General features: G+C 39.4%; 1 protein-coding gene across 1 annotated transcript in view; it reads right to left on the bottom strand.

The window, feature by feature from the left end:
• The window catches only part of LOC149451620 (dynein axonemal heavy chain 11-like), a 590,344-nt gene that overhangs the window by 377,297 nt on the left and 193,842 nt on the right, over positions 1 to 19,205 (bottom strand). Inside the window, exons 24-30 of the mRNA XM_089690376.1 lie at positions 17,116 to 17,232; positions 16,566 to 16,704; positions 13,187 to 13,279; positions 9,899 to 10,093; positions 5,003 to 5,080; positions 1,963 to 2,095; positions 1,712 to 1,839 (exon numbers count right to left, since the gene is read on the bottom strand). Coding sequence (XP_089546502.1) covers positions 1,712 to 1,839; positions 1,963 to 2,095; positions 5,003 to 5,080; positions 9,899 to 10,093; positions 13,187 to 13,279; positions 16,566 to 16,704; positions 17,116 to 17,232 — 883 coding nt within the window. The remainder of the gene's footprint in view (positions 1 to 1,711; positions 1,840 to 1,962; positions 2,096 to 5,002; positions 5,081 to 9,898; positions 10,094 to 13,186; positions 13,280 to 16,565; positions 16,705 to 17,115; positions 17,233 to 19,205) is intronic.

The raw sequence follows: 19,205 nt of genomic DNA, 5'->3' as shown, positions 1-19,205 counted from the left end.
ATTAGGCTGCACCTGACATGGGAGGTATGTAAGCCCGTATTTGACTGAAGATCAGTTCTTCACTATTTTTCCTGCAAGCCACATGCCTGCCTGAGCCTTGTTCCTGATCCTTGTACCTGACCCTGGGACCTGCTCCTGTGACCTGCTCCCTGTATGCTGCTTCCTGCTCCTAATACCTAACTCATTGTTCCCCTTGTCTCCTGTCCCTGTCCTGACCCTATCCTGTGTTCCCTCCATTTGTAAATAATTAACCTCTTGCCAACCGCACTATAGCCAAATATAGCCGTACTGCTGATAACTGGCAATTGTCATAGAACAGATCGGTGCTGATCATCAGTGCCCCAATGATCACTCCCCAGCAGTGCCACCCACCAATATCCAGCAGTGCCACCCAGCAGTGCCCATCAGTGCCACCCAGCAGTGCCCCCCATCAGTGCCACTCAGCAGTGCCCAGCAGTTCCACCAGTCAGTGCAGTTAGTCAGCGCCGCTCATTATTGTCACCCATCAGTGCTGCCTATCAGTGCCCATCAGTGCTGCCTATCCATGCCACATCATCAGTGCCCCTCAGTGCTGCCTATCAGTGCAGCCTCATCAAAGCACATCAGTGAAAAAAAAATACCTGTTTGCAAAATTTTATATTAGGAACAAAGAAAAACTTTTTTCTTTAATAGTGCAAAAAAGAAAACACTCAGTGGTGATAAAATACCACCAAAAGAAAGCTCTATTTGTGCGAAAAAAATTATAAAGATTTCATATGGGTACAGTGTTGCATGACTGCGCAATTGTCATTCAAAATGCAACAGTGCTGAAAGCTTAAAATTGGCCTGGGCACAAAGGGGGTAAAAGTGCCTGGTAGGCAAGTAATTAATTAGGTTGTTATTTGGGGTTTGCACTATTACATTTATGTTGTCATTTGCATTGTTTATGGCTTACTGGTGTTGGAGTTGGAAGTGTGTCATTTGTCTTAATAAACTTATTTTTAACTTTACCTCAGTCTGATCCCTGATTCCTTTAGGTACAGCCAACTGATCTAATTATCCTTGCTGGATGCCCACATCTCTGACAGATGTTAGTGGTTGGGTTTACATCTACTTTAACAAATTGCTTGAGTTCTTTGAATTGTAGTTCCTGGGTACATTATCTTATGTGCCTTGCCTGTACATCTGTACCAAATAAATGACCAATAGCTGTCTGCAACAACTGATTGATAGCTAGCTCTTCAAATTGACAATGCCTTTGCTACTTTTTTCTATTAATTGCAGTCTGGTTTGGAATTAATTGGGTTTCCCTATTTTAGAAAATTTGTTAAATGCTTAGCTGTGCCAAGCTCACCATGCCCTTTTTTTACAAAAGCTTGCCTAATAGCTTTGCAAATAGCCATCATTTAACAGCATGATTCACTCGCCATAGACTTCAATGGGGTTTTTTGCTAAGTTATGGCTCCAAGAGTTTTGTACAGGATGCGATGATGGTAAGGAAGTGTTGTTACTGGCAGGATTTCCAGAAAGAAACTTTGCTACAGATTTACAAAAAAAAATTTGCTTACAAAAACTGGACAGTAAGACATTATGACAAACAGTGAAAAATATATTTTAGGTTCACATACACTTTACCATAAACGAATAAGCTTTTTATGTACTTACATGCATTATATACATTACTAGATGTACTTAATAGCATACTAATTTTCTCTTTAAAAAAGACACAAACCTTGTTATCATCCATTACAGTATTTAATGATTCAATCCACATCGGATCAATATCTCCATCAAGGACAATCCACTTTGGGCCATCATGAGGGATGATGAAGAGTTCTCTCATTGTAAAGGAAAACAGGCCTTGACATACAAAATGAATATAAAAGAAAATAATAAAGAGTAAAAAAAAAATTTAACTATTAATTAAAATTTAATATATAATTATGTGGAAATATAATCATTATCAGTCTCACTAATAATTACCATCTTTCCATTCCCGGGTCGAAGGGTGAAGAAACCCAAACAACTCATCTGTAGTCACAGCTTTTGGATTGATGTCATGCCAAATTGGCCTTAACTTCATATTGAAATATGTTCTATGTAAAGTCTTTAGAATCTGTGTTAAAGACAAAAAAATTGTTATGACAAAAATAAGAAGGTAAAGGACAGTTATTTTTTTATTTATTTAAATATTTTATTGTTTTCAAATCACCATACTAAATGTACAAAAGCTAATAAAACAGACAGTATACATTACACATTTCTGTCATAACACTCCCCAGAAATAACCTTAATCTCGGTGACCTTTTATCCCTCCCCTTACCTATCCCCCCCCCCACCCTTTGATTATGCATCTTTAACTTCTAGAAATCCTGAACCTTAGCGATTACTGGTATTATACTGTGCTATATTTATCCCCTTCCCCCTCTTTTCCTTATTTCACATATTCTAGGTATACCTCTGAATTTTTAAACTGTACCCACTTTTCCCAACTTGTACGAAATACCTCAATTTTATCTTCCTCCATATGGTAAAGTTCCTCCATTCTATATATCTTCTCCACTCTTTCTACCCAATCCCTTATTTTCGTTGCCTCTTGTTTCTTCCAAAACTTGGGTATCAGTCCCTTTGCTGCATTTTAAATAATACAATAATCAAGTTTTTTTTATATTTTTTTAACTGACAACTTGGTACCAAAAAGAAGGCAAGTCTCAGGGTCCTTAGGAATATTTACCTCTGTTATTTCCTATTCCTATATTCACTATGCCCTTCTAGTAATCTTGAATTTTGTGACACTCCCACCATAAGTGTATCATTGTACCTCTCTCTCCACATCTCCGCCAACATAGAGGTGAGTTGTCTCCACTTATTCTATGCGCTAAATTCGGTGTAATATACCATCTTACTAAACACTTATAATTCATTTCCATTTCCTTCATATTTACATTCCTGTGAATTAAACTATATATTTTCTTTTGTTTTCCCTCATCAATTATTACTCATAAATCCCTTTCCCACTTCTCTATAAATAGTGGCCTTGTAGCCATGATTAAACCTGTGAGAATTTTATATATTTTTGTGATCCCGTGCTTCCCATCTCCTCTTATATCTAATAGGTGCTCAAAGGGGTTCCAATCTTCTCTTTTTCTTAATGGCACTGAAAGACTACCTACAAAATGTTTTAGTTGACCATACCGCCATTCATCCATTCTCGCAAATATATCCCTCCTACTCTCCAGTTCTCTAAGTGGACACAACTCTTCTCCCACCATTATATCTTTTAATTGAACATCTTTCTTCTTTATCCAATTCCCTCTAATACTCTCTTTACCTAGAGGAAAAACTCTGTAGATCCTAGGGGCATTAACAATGAATTAAATTCCCACCCCCTTTGTTTGTGTAAAGTGTCCCAAACTCTCAAAACATTATGTGTAAACAAACTTGTGCTATCTTTTAATCCTCTAAAATGAGGAGGTAACCAAATGATTCTACTTAAATTCGTGTGACTTAATGTATTTTTTATGCTTACCCAACTTTTCCCCTGTGCATTATGTGTCCAATCAAAAATTCTTGCCAATATTACTGAATTATAGTATCTCTTCATATCTGGTACCCCTAGTCTGCCTTTTTCTTTATCTCTTCTTAAGATTTCATAGCTTATTCTGGGCTTCTTATTTCTCCATATAAATGATGTTAGAATTTTTTTAATTATTCTAAAATATGCCTCTGGGAGCTTAATTGGTATAATTTGAAATTTATATAGAATTTTGGGAACGATTACCATTTTTATCAAGTTTATCCAACCAATCCATGACTGAAATCCTCTTCCTAATTTCTTTATTTCGTCCTTAATCTCGTTTAATAGTGGGATATAATTTAATCTATATAAATTCTTTAAAGATACAGTAAGTTTTATACCCAAATATTTTAGATCTCTTTCTCTCCAAATAAAAGGGAATTCCTCCTGTAACATTTTTTTTTCTCTATTTGTAAGGTTTATATTTAAGATCTCTGTTTTAGTTGGGTTAATTTTTAAGTTTGACATCATCTCTCCATATTCTTTTAAACATTTCATTAAGTTTGGTAATGTTATCCTCCAATTTCCTACATGGAACAACATGTCATCTACATAAGCTGCCACCTTATGCTCAATTTCTCCTACGCAAATTCCTTTTATATCTACATTATTCCTGATGGTAGCCAAAAGAGATTCCAAAGACAGTACATATAACAATGGGGACAAAGGGCATCCCTGTCTTGTTCCATTCTGCATCCCAATGTACTCGGATAATTCCCCATTTACCAATATTGCTGCCGAGGGTTGGCTATATAATTTCCTAATCCATTCTCTCATTCTAGCTCCCATGCCTATTATTTCTAAGGTGTCTAACATATATCCCTTAATTACTCTATCAAATGCTTTTTCAGGGTCAATCGCAAGTGCCAACGCTGGAGTTCTTTCTTTCCTACTTTTTTGAATAAGGAACAAAGATCTTAAACCGTTGTCTCTGCCCTCTCTCCCTGGGACAAACCCCGCTTGATCTATATGAATCAAACTCGGCATTAAATCCTTCAATCTACTTGCCAGTACTTTTGCATATAGTTTAGTATCTATATTTAATAAGGAAATTGGTCTGTAGCTTGAGCAGTGAGTATTAGCTTTACCTTCCTTTTGTATGAGAACCACATGAGCTTGCAAGGATTCCCTCCTCATCTCCATCTCTCCTCCCAGAGCATTCATATATATTTTCAACTTAGAATAGAATAGAATCTCTTCATATTTTTTATAATATCTCACTGTATACCTATCGGGTCCTGGACTTTTCCCGGCTACTGTTCTTTTTAATGCAAGATGTATTTCTTCCTGCGTTATGTAATTTTCTTTTATATTATGACCTGGCCTATGCATTCTTGTTCTTTGTGTTGTTCCATTTTCCCTTGCATTTGATTTGGACCTTGTTCATTTATGCCTATAAAATTCCTAAATGCATGAAAACCCAATACCCTAATATTTTTCACTTACTGTGCTTTTGCCTGTCCCAGCATTTCCCACCACAAAGACCGAGTGCCGCACCTCTAACAGCTCCTCCAACTGAGTGATCTGGAACGGGATAAATATAATAAAATGAGCCTCAGCACAAGAAGTTCCTACTGCACACAGCATTTTGAAGAAAACACAACAAATTGAGTATTAATCCATGAAACTCATTATAAGAAGAATTATATTTTTTAACTCACAGTTTATAGCTTTGAATAACTCAAAATGCATAATTGTAACTGTCATCACTCACATCAGTGTGCTTTCTGCATTGCATATCCATCAGAAACTCATGTAATCGTGGAGAGAACATACAAACTACATGTACTGTAGATAGTGACCGAGACCCAATGCAAAGTTAAAATGCTAACCACTCAAGATTCACATATTTTTAAAAAATTCAATTTGTTTAAGATTCAGTTGCATAAGATTCAACTTGGGTGAATGTTGAGTGAATCTTGGGTAAACAAGTGATAAGTAGACCTCTACATTTTGTTTCCTTTTTGTTTTTTTGTTGCTTAAGTCCTCATGCACACTGGATGTTTTTATAGGTGCTGTTTTTAGCTTTTGACGATTTTTTCTACAGCCAGAAAAGCCCCCAGCATGTTATCCTATGTGTTCATACACACAGACTGTAATCAACGTTTTTTGGCAGGGTCGTTTTTTGGCTGGAAAAAAACCTAGGACTATGGGTTTCTAAAGGAGTTTTTTAGCTGTAAAAAGCTCTAACGCTGAAAAACGAGGCAAAACGTGGTAAATCGTGGCAAATGCTAAAAAACGCAAATGCGAAAAAACATGAAAAAAACTCTAAAAAATACTAATGCAAAAACGTTAAAAACTGCTGGAAAATGCACATTTTTAATGTGACTGTACACAGCTAACGATACCAGCGTTATTAAAATGCACCAGTGTGCACAGAGCCTAAAAATGCAACATCCTGCAGTTCTAGTTCTACCGACTTTTGCCGTTTTACACTATGGTCATTAGGGAGTTGATAGAACATACAGAGTACATTTTAATACAGCTTACAGGATTTCAAGCAGCTATGCAAATTAACCTCCCTGGCGGTCTAACTAATCAATATTTTTGAATGTCAAAGCATTGTACATTGTTTTGCATGGAAATTTGTTGTTTTATATTGTAGGTCTGTAATTCTTAGGAATAACTCACTTAAATCTGTCCAAACAAGAGTCTAGTAAACATCCCGGGTATGATAAAGCTTGAAACACGAAATCATAAATGATAATATAATAAATTATAAAAAAATAATAATATATTAATAATACATTTAATTCAATAATGTAATCAAACCAAAAACACTGAAGTTTTAAATAGAGCACCAGGTTCACTCATCACTGAGCTCAGTTGCAGAATCGTTTTCAGTGTCTGATGACGAATTTCCCCACGAATCATTATCACTCAATTCTGCAAGTGATTCTAATTCATGATCGTTGTTTTCTAACTGGTCTAAAACCGCTTTTGACCCAAAGGGACGCTTTTTGAATGCCATGGACGTTCTCAAGTTCCAGGCAGAAAGACTGGTAAAAGTGCAGGCAGGGCAAAGGAGGACATGGCTGGAGGACACAGTGGGAGGACATCGGGGGATCGCAAAATAAGGTAAGGATTAGGGGATCGCAGGACAAGCACTACAGTGTAATCCCAAGTGTGGCTCGGGGGTTACCGCTTTTGGTATTGTAAATTACCCCGAGTCACACTCGAGATTACCACTAGGAAGGGTGATGCAGCTCTGTATTCATTTATATATTCTTACCTGTATTTTTTTTTAATGAAAGCATTGATAGTACCTGAACTGACTTGGTATTAGTCTCTCGCAGTCCCTGTGCAATCAATGGGTTTCGTTTTGTTTTAAGCTAGAAAACAAAAAAATCAGGTCTCTTACCCTGCTAGACAGAGCTGTGCTGTGCGGCAGGGTTGTGTAAATCTCAGAACTCAGTGGACAGGTTTTTCTTTTTTTTTACATGCCAAAGAATACTTTTCTTGGTGTCCTTTGAAAGGCACAGGAAATCAGCCTAATTGTTTATCAACCGTTTTTCAGTCACTGCGCCCTTTTAAAGTACATTTAGTTTTGAAGCACACCAGTCTAAAGGATTGTGCACATATGAGGTTAGGGGTAAGTAAAACCACGCAGCTGAGCCCTGTTTTTACCACCCCCAACTGCTACCCCTTTACTGCCAGGTCAATACAGTGTATGGACCTTTACACACACTCCCAGTGGTTGCAGCTCCATCAGGAGTGTGTGCATATCTGTTGGCTGTCAGATGGAAGCAAACCCTGCATAGCCACCTGATTGCTTCAACCCCCCCCCGGGAAAAGGCCGCCCTTCCCCTGGGTGACTGCCCCTGCCACGTATATTGGGCTGTGTGCACTCATCGGCGTGCCCGGGAGGGTGCTTCCGAGTAGAGGGGAGAGAGCCAAGCGGACATGCGTCCATTCTCTTCCCTTTACTTCCTCTTCTTCTTGCTGACCTGGAAGCAGCATGTAAAATGTCACCTCTGGGTCCTTGTTTCACTTTCCCCAGCTAGTATGGCTGGAAAAGAATCTAATGCAGTGCGATGAAAGCAAAAGTAAAAAAAAAATTGGAAAAAATTAAAGTTACACCCAAAAACATAAAATTCCCCCCCCCCAAAAAAAAATATTTTAGGTCCCCCCACCCCCATGCACATGCATGAACGACTGTAAGCATATGTGTCAGGAGCACCTACGCATGAAAACGTTGATTGCAATATACTTGTTACATATTGCTGTGCATGCCGGAGTGAGCAATAACTCTAGCACCAGAGCTCCTGCATAACACTAAATTATGGACTTGTAGGGACCTTTAAAGAATTGCCTATGGACAATATACGGTACTGATGTTTGTCGTTATCACAGGCGCAGTTTTAAGGTTTGATATGCTGGCTATTTACATGGCACAACCTCATCTTTTATATCTTTTTGTGTTTGTGTGCCCTACATTTAACAGTTAGTGTAGTTTTTACAGAATTTTGCAGTTCCCAGACTTTTTTATGTGTAACATAAAAAATGTAAACTACCACCATTTTGCTCTAGGGTGTCTGCTTTCAGAAAATATTTTAGGGGTCTTATGCAATCCTCCTGCCTAAAATTATTTTTTTAAACATGTGTGCAAAAAACACAAAAAAAAACTGCTATGGCAGCGAAAAAGCCTCCTCCCCACCTGTCAAATGCCTCTTAAAATCAATCTGAGCATGGATCATTTTTCAGAGGAGGGTAGTTCTTGCTGCTATTATGAACAAGACTTAAAAAAGCTGCTCTGATCATACACGATTAGCAGTTGGGATTAAAAGTAACATACTGTACACACACGCATGCATATACATACAGTACATACACACACACACACATATAGCCTTCTAACAAATGCAGATTGTACCTGCACTGCCAGGTGAACTCTTTGTTAAGCAGAGCACTGTAGCAGGAGGTAGAGCAGGTAAGGACTCAGAAAGACACCTCTCCCATCCACTGCTCTGCGCTGTTCCCAAAATTGAGTTTCTGTTGTACTGTGCTGTATCTATATGGGTCTGGGACCGGCAGAGCTCTGAACTGTACATAAGCAGGGCAGGAGCTCGATCTCCACCCTTACTCATCCAGGATGCCACGGCACCCCTTAAGACCTCTGAAAGCACCCCGGTTGAGAAAGGCTGGTTTATCCTGCTGCCTACAGGAGGACTGAACACTATCAAACAAAAAATTGTAGGCAAGTCCAGGATAACCCCTTCTAAACCCACTTATGCCTCGGTTTGTAGATAGCAGTACCAAGAACATGAATATAAATACAGAGGGGTGGGATCTATGTCTCACATTTAGCTGCAGCATTGTCAGCCTGCTATTTCTGCTCAATCAATTGGCCATTGGACTGCCTATCTGGTAGATTTGTTAGACAGCCTAGTAGCCAAATGAAAAGGCACACATGGCAAACAGACAATGCTAATAATATTTGTAAGGTAGTTGCTTAGCATTGTCAGCCTGCAACATAAAGTGTTGTTACAGACAGGATCTCCAAAAAACAAGCTTTGCAATAGGTTGGTAGAAAATAATTTCTTTAAGAAACCTGTATATAGTGTGGTATGATGTTCAATAAACTGAATAGATAGATTTGGGGTTTACATACACTTTAATAAATCTTATAAACAGCAGATGGAATGGGCACTAATGTTGCACTGAGATAGCATTCGAGTAAATTGCAATCTATATGTATAGTAAAGGTTGAGCAGAAAGGCATGAAAACTGTAATGGCATAACCTACTTTCTTTTGTTTTTCTGTTTTTAATGACCAAGTTAAAACTTTCATTGGCACATAACTGTAAAAGATTGCACTGCTGTCAACTCTTCACCCAAAACACATAAGTTTTCCAATATTTCCTTTCAGGTATTGTTACAACACACTGTAGTCTTGTTAATTAGCACTGTATACCTAACATACATCACAGCTTGAAAATTAAAACCCTTTATTCTTTTTTTCTTTGCCACCCTCTTATGTGTTGCAGATGAAAATGAATATGTGAAGCGGAAAGCCACCCCAAAGTTAAATTGCTATAACACAAGAGTAATAAAATAACAATGTATGTCATGATTCTAATTAGCCATTATTTATACCTTCAGCAACCTTTCAATTGGAGCCCTGGAATCAAAGGGTGTTCCCCTGAACAATGTATTATATTAACATTTAATCTTCTTGGAAAAAGAAGGGAGAGATAGGGCTGTGAAGACTTTGTTTATTGCCATGGCTATTAAAGGCATTAGCCAGATGCTGAATAGCACGAGCATCAAACAACAATGATCATTACAGCCTTCAATCACCCGATTTGTACAATACACTAAGCAGAAAGCCATTATTTCCACCTTCAGAATAAAGTTTTCTTCAGGCTGAAGGCGCAGCTCTGCAATGGACTGGCGCACCATCTGTTCTAACTTCACGTCTCTCTTCCTGGGCACTTCCAGAAGGGGGAACAAGTCATTGATGAGACCCAGGAAGATTGCAACATCATTGGTTACTATCTTGGGAAGATTAAAGTCTCTCAGGGCTCTCATCAAAACCTTAGAAGGAGGAACAACACACCATAATTAGACTCAATCATAACACACCATAACATAAGGCATAAAATGAACAAACGTTATGAAAGCATCGTCACTCGGACAATTAGGACACATATGGCTGGTTAGTCTCAATCTGTTTCTTGTGCACAGTAGATCACCTTATGACCATTTTATTTAAAGAACAGCAATATCTTTAGTAAAAGAATTTAAGACATCACATCGGTATATGCTGTTATAATAGATATGCAGTACTTAAGACAACTGAAAGCTGCAGTGTTGCTATGGGCAATGGGGAATTTTACCTTAAATACACTTAGCATCCCTTAATCCCTATGCATCTCACCCCCCTTCAAGAAAGGCATTGTTTTCATGTATTCTGGCACTTGCTCTCAGTGTCTTTTACATTGTGAAATTGATTGTAGCAAGAATTAGAAGAATAGAAGACTAGGGATTCATAACTACAGACAGTTATATATAAACATGGAATATTTTTTAAATATGTCTGTAAAAACACATCACTCTGACCTCACTATTACCCTTTAGTAAGAGTCTGAAAGTGTTTTTTTCAAATATTTGACAAAATTCTCTAGAATAATACTAATGTTCTTAAAGGTAATTGTAATATCTGAATTTTCAAATCAATTATCTTTAGTACAAAAAAACTAGCCCTGTTTATTTTTAATAATGAAATCTGGGGTTTCATCACCAAGCACATCACATGATGATGATTTTATTGAACACAAGAAAATTACTGATTTGAAGTTATCTGAGTGTTGGGACATTTACCCCTTTCACACCACAGCCTGTCAGTTTTTCAGGCAGACCCGATGGATGGTCCATACATCCCTATGGACCAGTGGGTGTAAAAGGACTTGTGTCAGTTTACACCAACCTACCTCCGATCCTAACTGGTCTGCTAAAAACAAATGGAAAGGGATCTGTTCTCCTCCATCTAGGCAGATTGGATCAGAGGTAGTCCATTTACATCCTGCCACCCATAGAACAGAGCGGACCAGGTCCATGTCCACGCTGCATAAACTGGGGAGACATGAGTCTGTCATCTGCCCACTCTGCTCTGCTCAGCAAGACAGAATTCCTGCTGAGCAAATCAGATCCACCCTGTGTGGAAGGGGCCTTAAGGTTCATTTTAGGGGGTAAATTTATCCTTAGGTTTTATGGGATTGTATTGGGATTGTAGGGTTAAAGTGGAACATATAAATTTTCATTGGTTCCCACTGCCACTTCAGCAATCCTCTGCTTTCCTCAACCCTTCCCCTTCCACAGCTTCCTGGGACACATCACATGACCAGTTACAAAGTGCTGCATGAGCTTGTGGATGCACAGTTGAGGGCCAGCTTTGGCTCCCCAGGAAGCCCCAACCTGTATCCAAGATGGCAGCACTGGGGACCCACAACAGTAAGACGAACCGGCTGCAGGAAGACAGTGCTGGTCCCCAGCGACAGGTAAGTACCCGATTTTTAAAAGTCAGTAGCTCTACAGTATTAAAAAAAAACACTGAAGTTCCTTTTTAATTGTCATGGCCCATTTACACCCATTGCTTTACACTGTTAGCATGAGTTGCATTAAAGCAATCCCACAACACCAACAGCCAAAAATCATCATGGCAATTTTTTTTCAACACAGAACACCATAATGCACTGAAGTGCAAGTGCATTACTCACTACTGCAATGGGGTGCTACTCAAAATATATGTTGCTATGTATAACTTCAATGCATAAATGTGAGGGGATTAACCCCTTAAAGGTTAATTTCCAGGATTAAGGTTAGGGTGAGGTTAAAAGGTACTGTAAGTGTTCAGTGTCAGGGTGCCATGTTGGGCAGAAGGTACGTGTTAAAGGTAAATGTAGCTGTTTGGTTACATTTTAGGGATCAGGTGTTGGGAAGGTTAGGGTGTTAGGGTAAACCTAAGGGTCCGGTTTGGATTAGGGATCTGGAGTATGTGAGGCACCCTCATGCCAGCAACAGGTTCTCACCAATAAAATACAACTTGCAACTCTACGTGATTTCTCTTTCAAACTGATGTAAAAATAAAGGAGTTCCTGTATATTACGGTAATCAAATATGCATTCAAGAATTTTCTAAAACTGTAAAAAGTGGAGGTGTTGCTCATATCAGCCAATTTGATCACTTTCTGACATCCACATGAAAGAGTAAAAATCTAAATGCTGATATGTACTCTATTCTATGGTATTGCACAGAACGGTCCCTTACTTCCTCTTCTCTAGTCCCCCGCTATTGCTCTCTGTTCATTCTTCCTACAAGTGTCCCCTAAGCAAGTATGCGCTGAGAGGGCACCCGTATGGATGTGCTCTATGCACCCATAGACATACACAGCATTGCTCAGCCACTCCCCCTACTCCCTTCTCACAGGATTTGACTGTTAGCAGCAGACTCCGCAGGCATTTTTTTGCCTAAAAGCTCCTCTCCTGAACGTGATTTTGCCCCTAAATGCCCTTGTCTCTAAACTCTAAAAGCCTATGTGTGCATGAAAACATAGGCTAACACAGGGGGGGATTTAAGGGCAGAAAAAAAAAAAATTTTAAAAACCTCTAAAACAGGCGTTTGCAGCTGCAACATGCATGAGGCTTAAGGTGGCCATAAACTGGTCGATTATCGGCTGGTTCAGCAGGAACCAGCCAAGATTTGAACCATATATGGGCGGGTTGAATGTACCCAAGTTGATTGATCAACTTGGGTGCAACCAGCCTGCTGGATTTTACAGGCGATTATTGTTAGCTATTATAGCCGCTAGCAATAATCACGGTGTTCTCCTAGCCACTCCCCCACTGAGAGAACACAATGGCTCCACAGAGGGATTCCACTGTCAACCATGTCTGTGTTGATGGGGGAATAGAGCAAAATTTCTTTCCTGCAACCCATGGTTGCAGAAAAGAAATTTGCTCCATCTATTGCCAACCTTAATTATACAACAATTATCCTTCATTATGATAACACTAGCACATCAAACAACTGATAGCAGAAAAAATTATTTATTTTTGGGCTCTATCTGGCCTTCTCTCTGCTAAATACATGTTTATAGTATGTTTTTGAGACAAATACACACATACACACCTGGTCTTCAGGTCTGCTTCTGTCTTCTCGTTTTAGTGATCCAGCCACAACTAAAACTGATTTTATTGCTCTCAGCCCCCAGTCATAATGATCCTGCAAAATTAAGTTAATAACACACTTATGCTCAGCAAAATATTTTGTATTTTATAGAGGTAAAGTGATTCGAAAGGCTTAATTAATTATTTTTTTTAATAACAAACATGTCTACACTTACCTGCTGTGTGCAGTGGTTTTGCACAGAGCAGCCCAGATCCTCCTCTTCTCGGGTCCCCCGCAAGTGCTCCTGGCCCCTCCCTTTTGTCAGGTGCCCCCACAGCAAGCAGCTTGCTATGGAGGGCACCCGAGCCTGCGCACTCCCCAGCCACTGCTCCGTGTGTCTGTTCACACACAGAACCGTGGCTTGGCCCCGCCCTCTCTCTATCCTCATTGGCTCACTGGTTGTGATAGACAGCAGCGTGAGCCAAAGGCTCAGCCAATGAGGAGAGGGAGTCCTGGGATAGCCAATACTCCAGTGCACATCTCTGGACCTAGAGGGGGCTTAAGTGAGTATTGGAGGGGCTGGGGGGGATGCTGCACAGAGAAGGTTTTTTACCTGCATGCATAGAATGCATGAAGGTAGAAAACCTTGAGCCTTTACAACCACTTTAATTGTGTCCTTAAAGCAGACCACTATTGTACAAATAGATTGTGGTTTTATTTACTTCCTATACTCACAAAGAGTGTTGATCTGCTGTAAAACAGGTTTACACAATAAATATTATTGACTATGATTAGAGCTCTACCTATGTCACCCAATTTACAACTCTCATCTTTGCCACAAAAGTCATTATTAGAACTGAGTATAGTGGATCTTAAAACAACATTATAAACTTAATATTGGAAGAAGGAGGTTAGGGGATTTAGTCCTTGTGTAACACCCTGCTACAAGTGTTGATGCAGGATGTTAAAACAAACACAAGATGGCAGTGTCCTGTAGAACAGTGGTACTCAGTCTGTAGAGCAGCCCCATGGAACTTATATGCTGAACTGGAGGACTTTGCTAAGGAGCAGTGTAGTAAAGAACTACATTTCCCAGAGGAGCTGGCGTGTGGGCAGAAGTGTATGTATATGAAAGCCTGGGAGATGAGCCAGGAAGAAAGATGGGAGAGACCTGGAGAGAGGAGTGTGATGATTGCAGGAGGACCAGACCAGGTCGTGGAGAGAGAGAGAGAGAGAGAGAGAGAGAGAGAGGAGGCAAAGAGAGTCTCTTGCCTTGTTGAAGGAGAGAGAAGGACTACCAGAATTTGCCAGAAGCCATCCCTCGGGTGAGAGAGTCCCAAGCATTGCCAAGGACAGGGAACACTGACACCTGCTTTGCTATTTACCTGCACACAGTCGTGGCCTCTGCATATAGTTAATAGAAGTTGCGCCCTAGTTCCTTTAGCTGCTATTGTCTGACCACATTTAGCACAGCCCCGTCATCAGAGGTAATAGAGGGACAGTCAGTTCATAGGCCGAACCACCGCTGTGTTTCCATCATCATTTCACTCTACTAAGGAGGCCTTTTCCTATTGTGCCAATAGTCTTGCAGTCCAAAGAAGAGTTGCCCTGTGCCAATAATCACCTTAGCCACCTGTTGCTTTAGATTCACTAGTGACAAGTGCCTTAACGAAACATCATACCAGTAAATTGCAGTTTCAAGGGGGAGTGCTGTCTCTATTTCATCGTTCCTCATAGAAACATAATCCACATTTCTGCTCACTGTGCACCAACTGGGCCCCATCACACGCTCAGAATACTCTTCACTGCCTTTAAAGAACATTGGTTGTTTAGGGTAAAGAGCCCTTTTCCTTATTTCAGGCTATCTCCTTGCCAGCAGGTCCTGAGGGTCCAAAGTGAGCTAGTCTACCCATTTGATAGTTCTCGCTGCTCACTGGGGATTGTAAGAACACCTCAGGGTAAAGGTATTGGGTTAGTTTCTAAAAAGCAGGCCTGCTAACACTGACAGAGTCTGTGATAAGTGTTGTCTTTTCTTAGTTCAAACTGACACAAGTAACAACAGTCCGCTATAAACCTCTTACTAATTTACTTCAATCAGGTGTGAGTTTACTTCCTTGTGGTGTTTTATTCCAATTAAGAGCGAACTGGTGTCAGCAAGGGTTGGGCTTACAGAGAAGGGTCCAGAGCCACAGGGAGCTTGAAAATAATTTAGCAACTCCTAAGGGGCTAGTGCTACACTTGTTTTCTTTCACTAAGGTTTTAGTAACTCTTAGAAGTGTCATCTTTAAGGAATACTCTAGTTCAATGTGTCAACGTGTTGTTAGCTAGTAACCATGACAGCAATCAGAGTTTAGGCTACCCAGAGTTAGGTACTTCAAGCGGTATTAAATCCCACACCAAAAATGTATTATATTGCAGCTTATCAATCATTAGGTGTGGTGGCTGCATCAGTTATCTTTTCTTTGGCTTTTTTCCCTCTGTTTTCACCTAGTGATCTGGTCAGTAACACACATCCTGTATTAGTGAGACACCATTCTGGAAGAAATTAACTGTACCGACAGATTAGAATACAAATAACAACTTGAAGCCAAACTGGTAAGTGAATGGTCTGATCTAAACTGATAAATTCTGCTGAAGAGGTTGATCTTCTGAAAAAGAGCAGACTTTCCGGCTGAACCACCAGATAAAAATGTAATAAAGAACACATATAAAAAGGAAACTAATTCAGCCATCAGATCTAAAAATTGGTAAGCTGCAATAAAATAAATGTTTACTTTTGGATTTATTACTACTTTCAGGCATAGCGCAGTGTAGCACAGGTTAGTGCACTGCAGTGTGTAGCCCTACGCTGCAACACACATCTGTTAGTAAGGTGCATTGGGGTGCCATTCAGAATGAATAGCATTGCATTGCACAAACAAATGCAAACTGCATTACTACAACACAATAGTGTGAATTAAAGCTAAATTTCTGTGAGACACTTGACACCCAGACAGGAAATAGGAGTAAATCTCCCCAACAGGAACCTAGATAACAATAAAATATTCTAAATGTTTCACTCTATGTACAAAACTAAAAAAGTGCAGATCTTCCCTATAATGCACTTTTCCAATAAACCGTTTATTAAAAAAAAAGGCTGTGACACTTTAAGCATATCAAGGAAACTATCTCAGCACTAGCAAGAGCAGACTTTTCTCCAAAGTAGTCCCAGATTATCAAAATCCCTACGATATCAAGGATAGTACATACAGTATGTGCACAGTTACAAAATCACATCAGCGAATGTGTATTTGTTCTAAACACGGAATATTTGTGCTGAGGAAATCCTTGTGTTTTGAAATACACATTTCAAGGTAAGTAAATACCCCTCACCATCCATTTATCAGTTCTCTTAGATTACCTGTTTGGATAGGAGCTGACGACACAAAGTATACAGACTGATGAATTTCCTTGACAACATTCGCGCATCAACAAAGCCTTCTGCCACCAGCATTATTTCACATATCAACTCAAAATCTGGAATCACCATTGCACATGGGCTTCAAAAAGCAGAAGTAAAGAGAAATCAGTGTTAGGTACACTCCCTAGGGAGAAACTTAAAGTCAGATACTTACAGAAAATATGTTATTATTCATATGCAATAGAAAGACTGCAAAGAATCATTCTTTAAAAGGTAACTTCATTTTCATGGGAAAAAAAATGGAGTTATTCTTTAAATAAGTGACTTCTTGTGTCTGTTATAAAATATTATTTCTGTGAAGTATTTCACCAAGAAGAGAAAAAAATTGGCCATATCCTGAGTATGAAAATCTCAAGTAATCAAATTTTCTGACTTGATTTTATCCCCTGCAGTACAGTCAGCTGGGTTTCCTGCAGGTATCACAAATACAAAATGGTTGCTCAGTTCGAGCCACAACACCCAGATTCTGCACTGATTAATTTGCACTTACCGGAAGAGAGCCTTCACATTTTCTGGAAGCTCAGCTCTTCCAGCGTATCCTGGATTTAGAGTAATGAAAATCCCAACTGTGCTTTTAAGCTCTACTGTTTCTCCAAGAAAATGAAATCTAAAAAACAAATAAAAACACACATTTAAGAGTATACAAAATGAAGGGTGAAATATGCATCATGAACACATATTACTTCCAAATGGAAATAAACTTGGAGTTACCGTGATAGAAACTGTTAGCTTTTGTTCTTGTGTCTTTGTTTTACACAGTTAGGAGACTTAGGGCCCTATTTATAGCAATAGAGGGGATACCATTTTTCACTCTTTGCTGAACATCGTTATTCCACACTGGGACCTGCATTTTCTGTCCCATATTTAAAATGCAGGCTGTGGTGTTGAGCCAGCAATGTCTATTGAAGTTCTCTCTGCTTAATGCTGTAAAAAGAATTCTGTAATTAGTGTCGAGGCTGGTCACATGACTTTGACCCTCTGATGAAGTCCACACCCACTGGGATGTAACATGTAAGGATGGAGCTAACGAGCAAGATCATCACTTCTGTTTGAATACATTTTAATGATTGAAGCAATAAAAAGTTTGACAGAGCACAGTTAAATAGGTCTTTATTATTTTGAGGATTGCTGCACTTGAGAGGTTTGAAGGACCCTGAGGAGGTATTAGGAAGGAGAGGTGAAGTTTGAAGTGAAATATCAGTTTGTGGTGAAGTTGTGGAGTAGAGCTGGCCAGAATTTCCAAAACAGGCTTGTTTAGGTCCCTTAAATTCTTGGGGTCCAATGAGAAGGTAAGCAAACTTATGTGTGGACAGAAAAGTGGTGGTAGAAGATTTTTTACATGTTTGTGAAGAATGGACTAATGCATGCATAGTGCACTTGGATGAAAGCAAAAAGTACAGATTTAGGTTACATAGTTAGTCTGGCTGAAAAAAGACAAAAGTCCATCCAGTTCAACCATTTAAAAAAAAAAAAAAAAAGTTATAATCCTACACCCACAGTTGATCCAGAGGAAAGCAAAAACAAACCCAGCAAACCATGATGCAATTTGCTCCTGCAGGGGAAAAAATTGCTTCCTGATCCCCGAGAGGCAATCGGATATTCCCTGGATCAACTTTACCTATAAATGTTAGTATCCAGTTATGTTCTGTGTATCCAAGAAAGAATCCAGGCCTTTTTTAAAGCAATCCACTGAGCTGACCAGAACCAACTCTTGAGGGAGTCTATTCCATATTTTCACAGATCTCATTGTGAAGAAACCTTTCTGTGTTTGGAGATTCAATTTATTTTCCTCCAGACGTAAAGAGTGCCCCCTTGTCCTCTGTGAAGACCTCAGGGTGAATAACTCTACACCGAGTTCACTATATGAACCACTGATGTATTTATACATGTTGATCATAACCCCCCTTAATCTCCTCTTCTCAAGAGAGAATAAATTCAGTTCCTCTAATCTTTCCTCATAGCTAAGCTCCTCCATGCCTCTTATCAGTTTGGTTGCCCTTCTCTGTACTTTCTCCAGTTCCCCAATGTTCTTTTTGTGAATTGGTGCCTAAAACTAAACTGCATATTCCAGATGAGGTCTTACTTTTGTACAGGGGTAATATGATATCTCTCTCTCTGGAGTCTATACCTCTTAATACAAGAGAGGAATTTGCTTGCTTTAGAAACCGCATCTTGGCATTGCATGCCGTTATCATGCTTGTGATCTACCAGAACTCCCAGATCCTTCTCCACCATTGATTACCCCAGTTGTACCCCCCTATTATGTATGATGCATGCATATTCTTAGCCCCGAAGTGCATAACCTTACATTTATCAACATTAAACCTCATTTGCCACACAGTTGCCCAATTAAACACAGCATTGAGGTCAGCTTGTAAGTTGGAGACATCCTGTAAGGACGTTATTCCACTGCAAAGCTTGGTGTCATCTGCAAAGACTGAAATTGTATTTATAATCCCAGACCATTTATAAATATATTAAAAAGTAAAGGTCCCAACACTGAAACTTGGGGTACACCACTGACATCCCTAGACCATTCAAAGTATGGATCATTAACCACTACTCTCTGAATACGATCTT

Source organism: Staurois parvus, unplaced genomic scaffold (genome assembly GCF_062004578.1).
Source record: "Staurois parvus isolate SC_StPar_1 unplaced genomic scaffold, SC_StPar_1.0 ptg000530l, whole genome shotgun sequence".
Classification (NCBI taxonomy): Eukaryota; Metazoa; Chordata; class Amphibia; order Anura; family Ranidae; genus Staurois; species Staurois parvus.
This window is presented reverse-complemented; position numbering and strand designations above follow the sequence as displayed.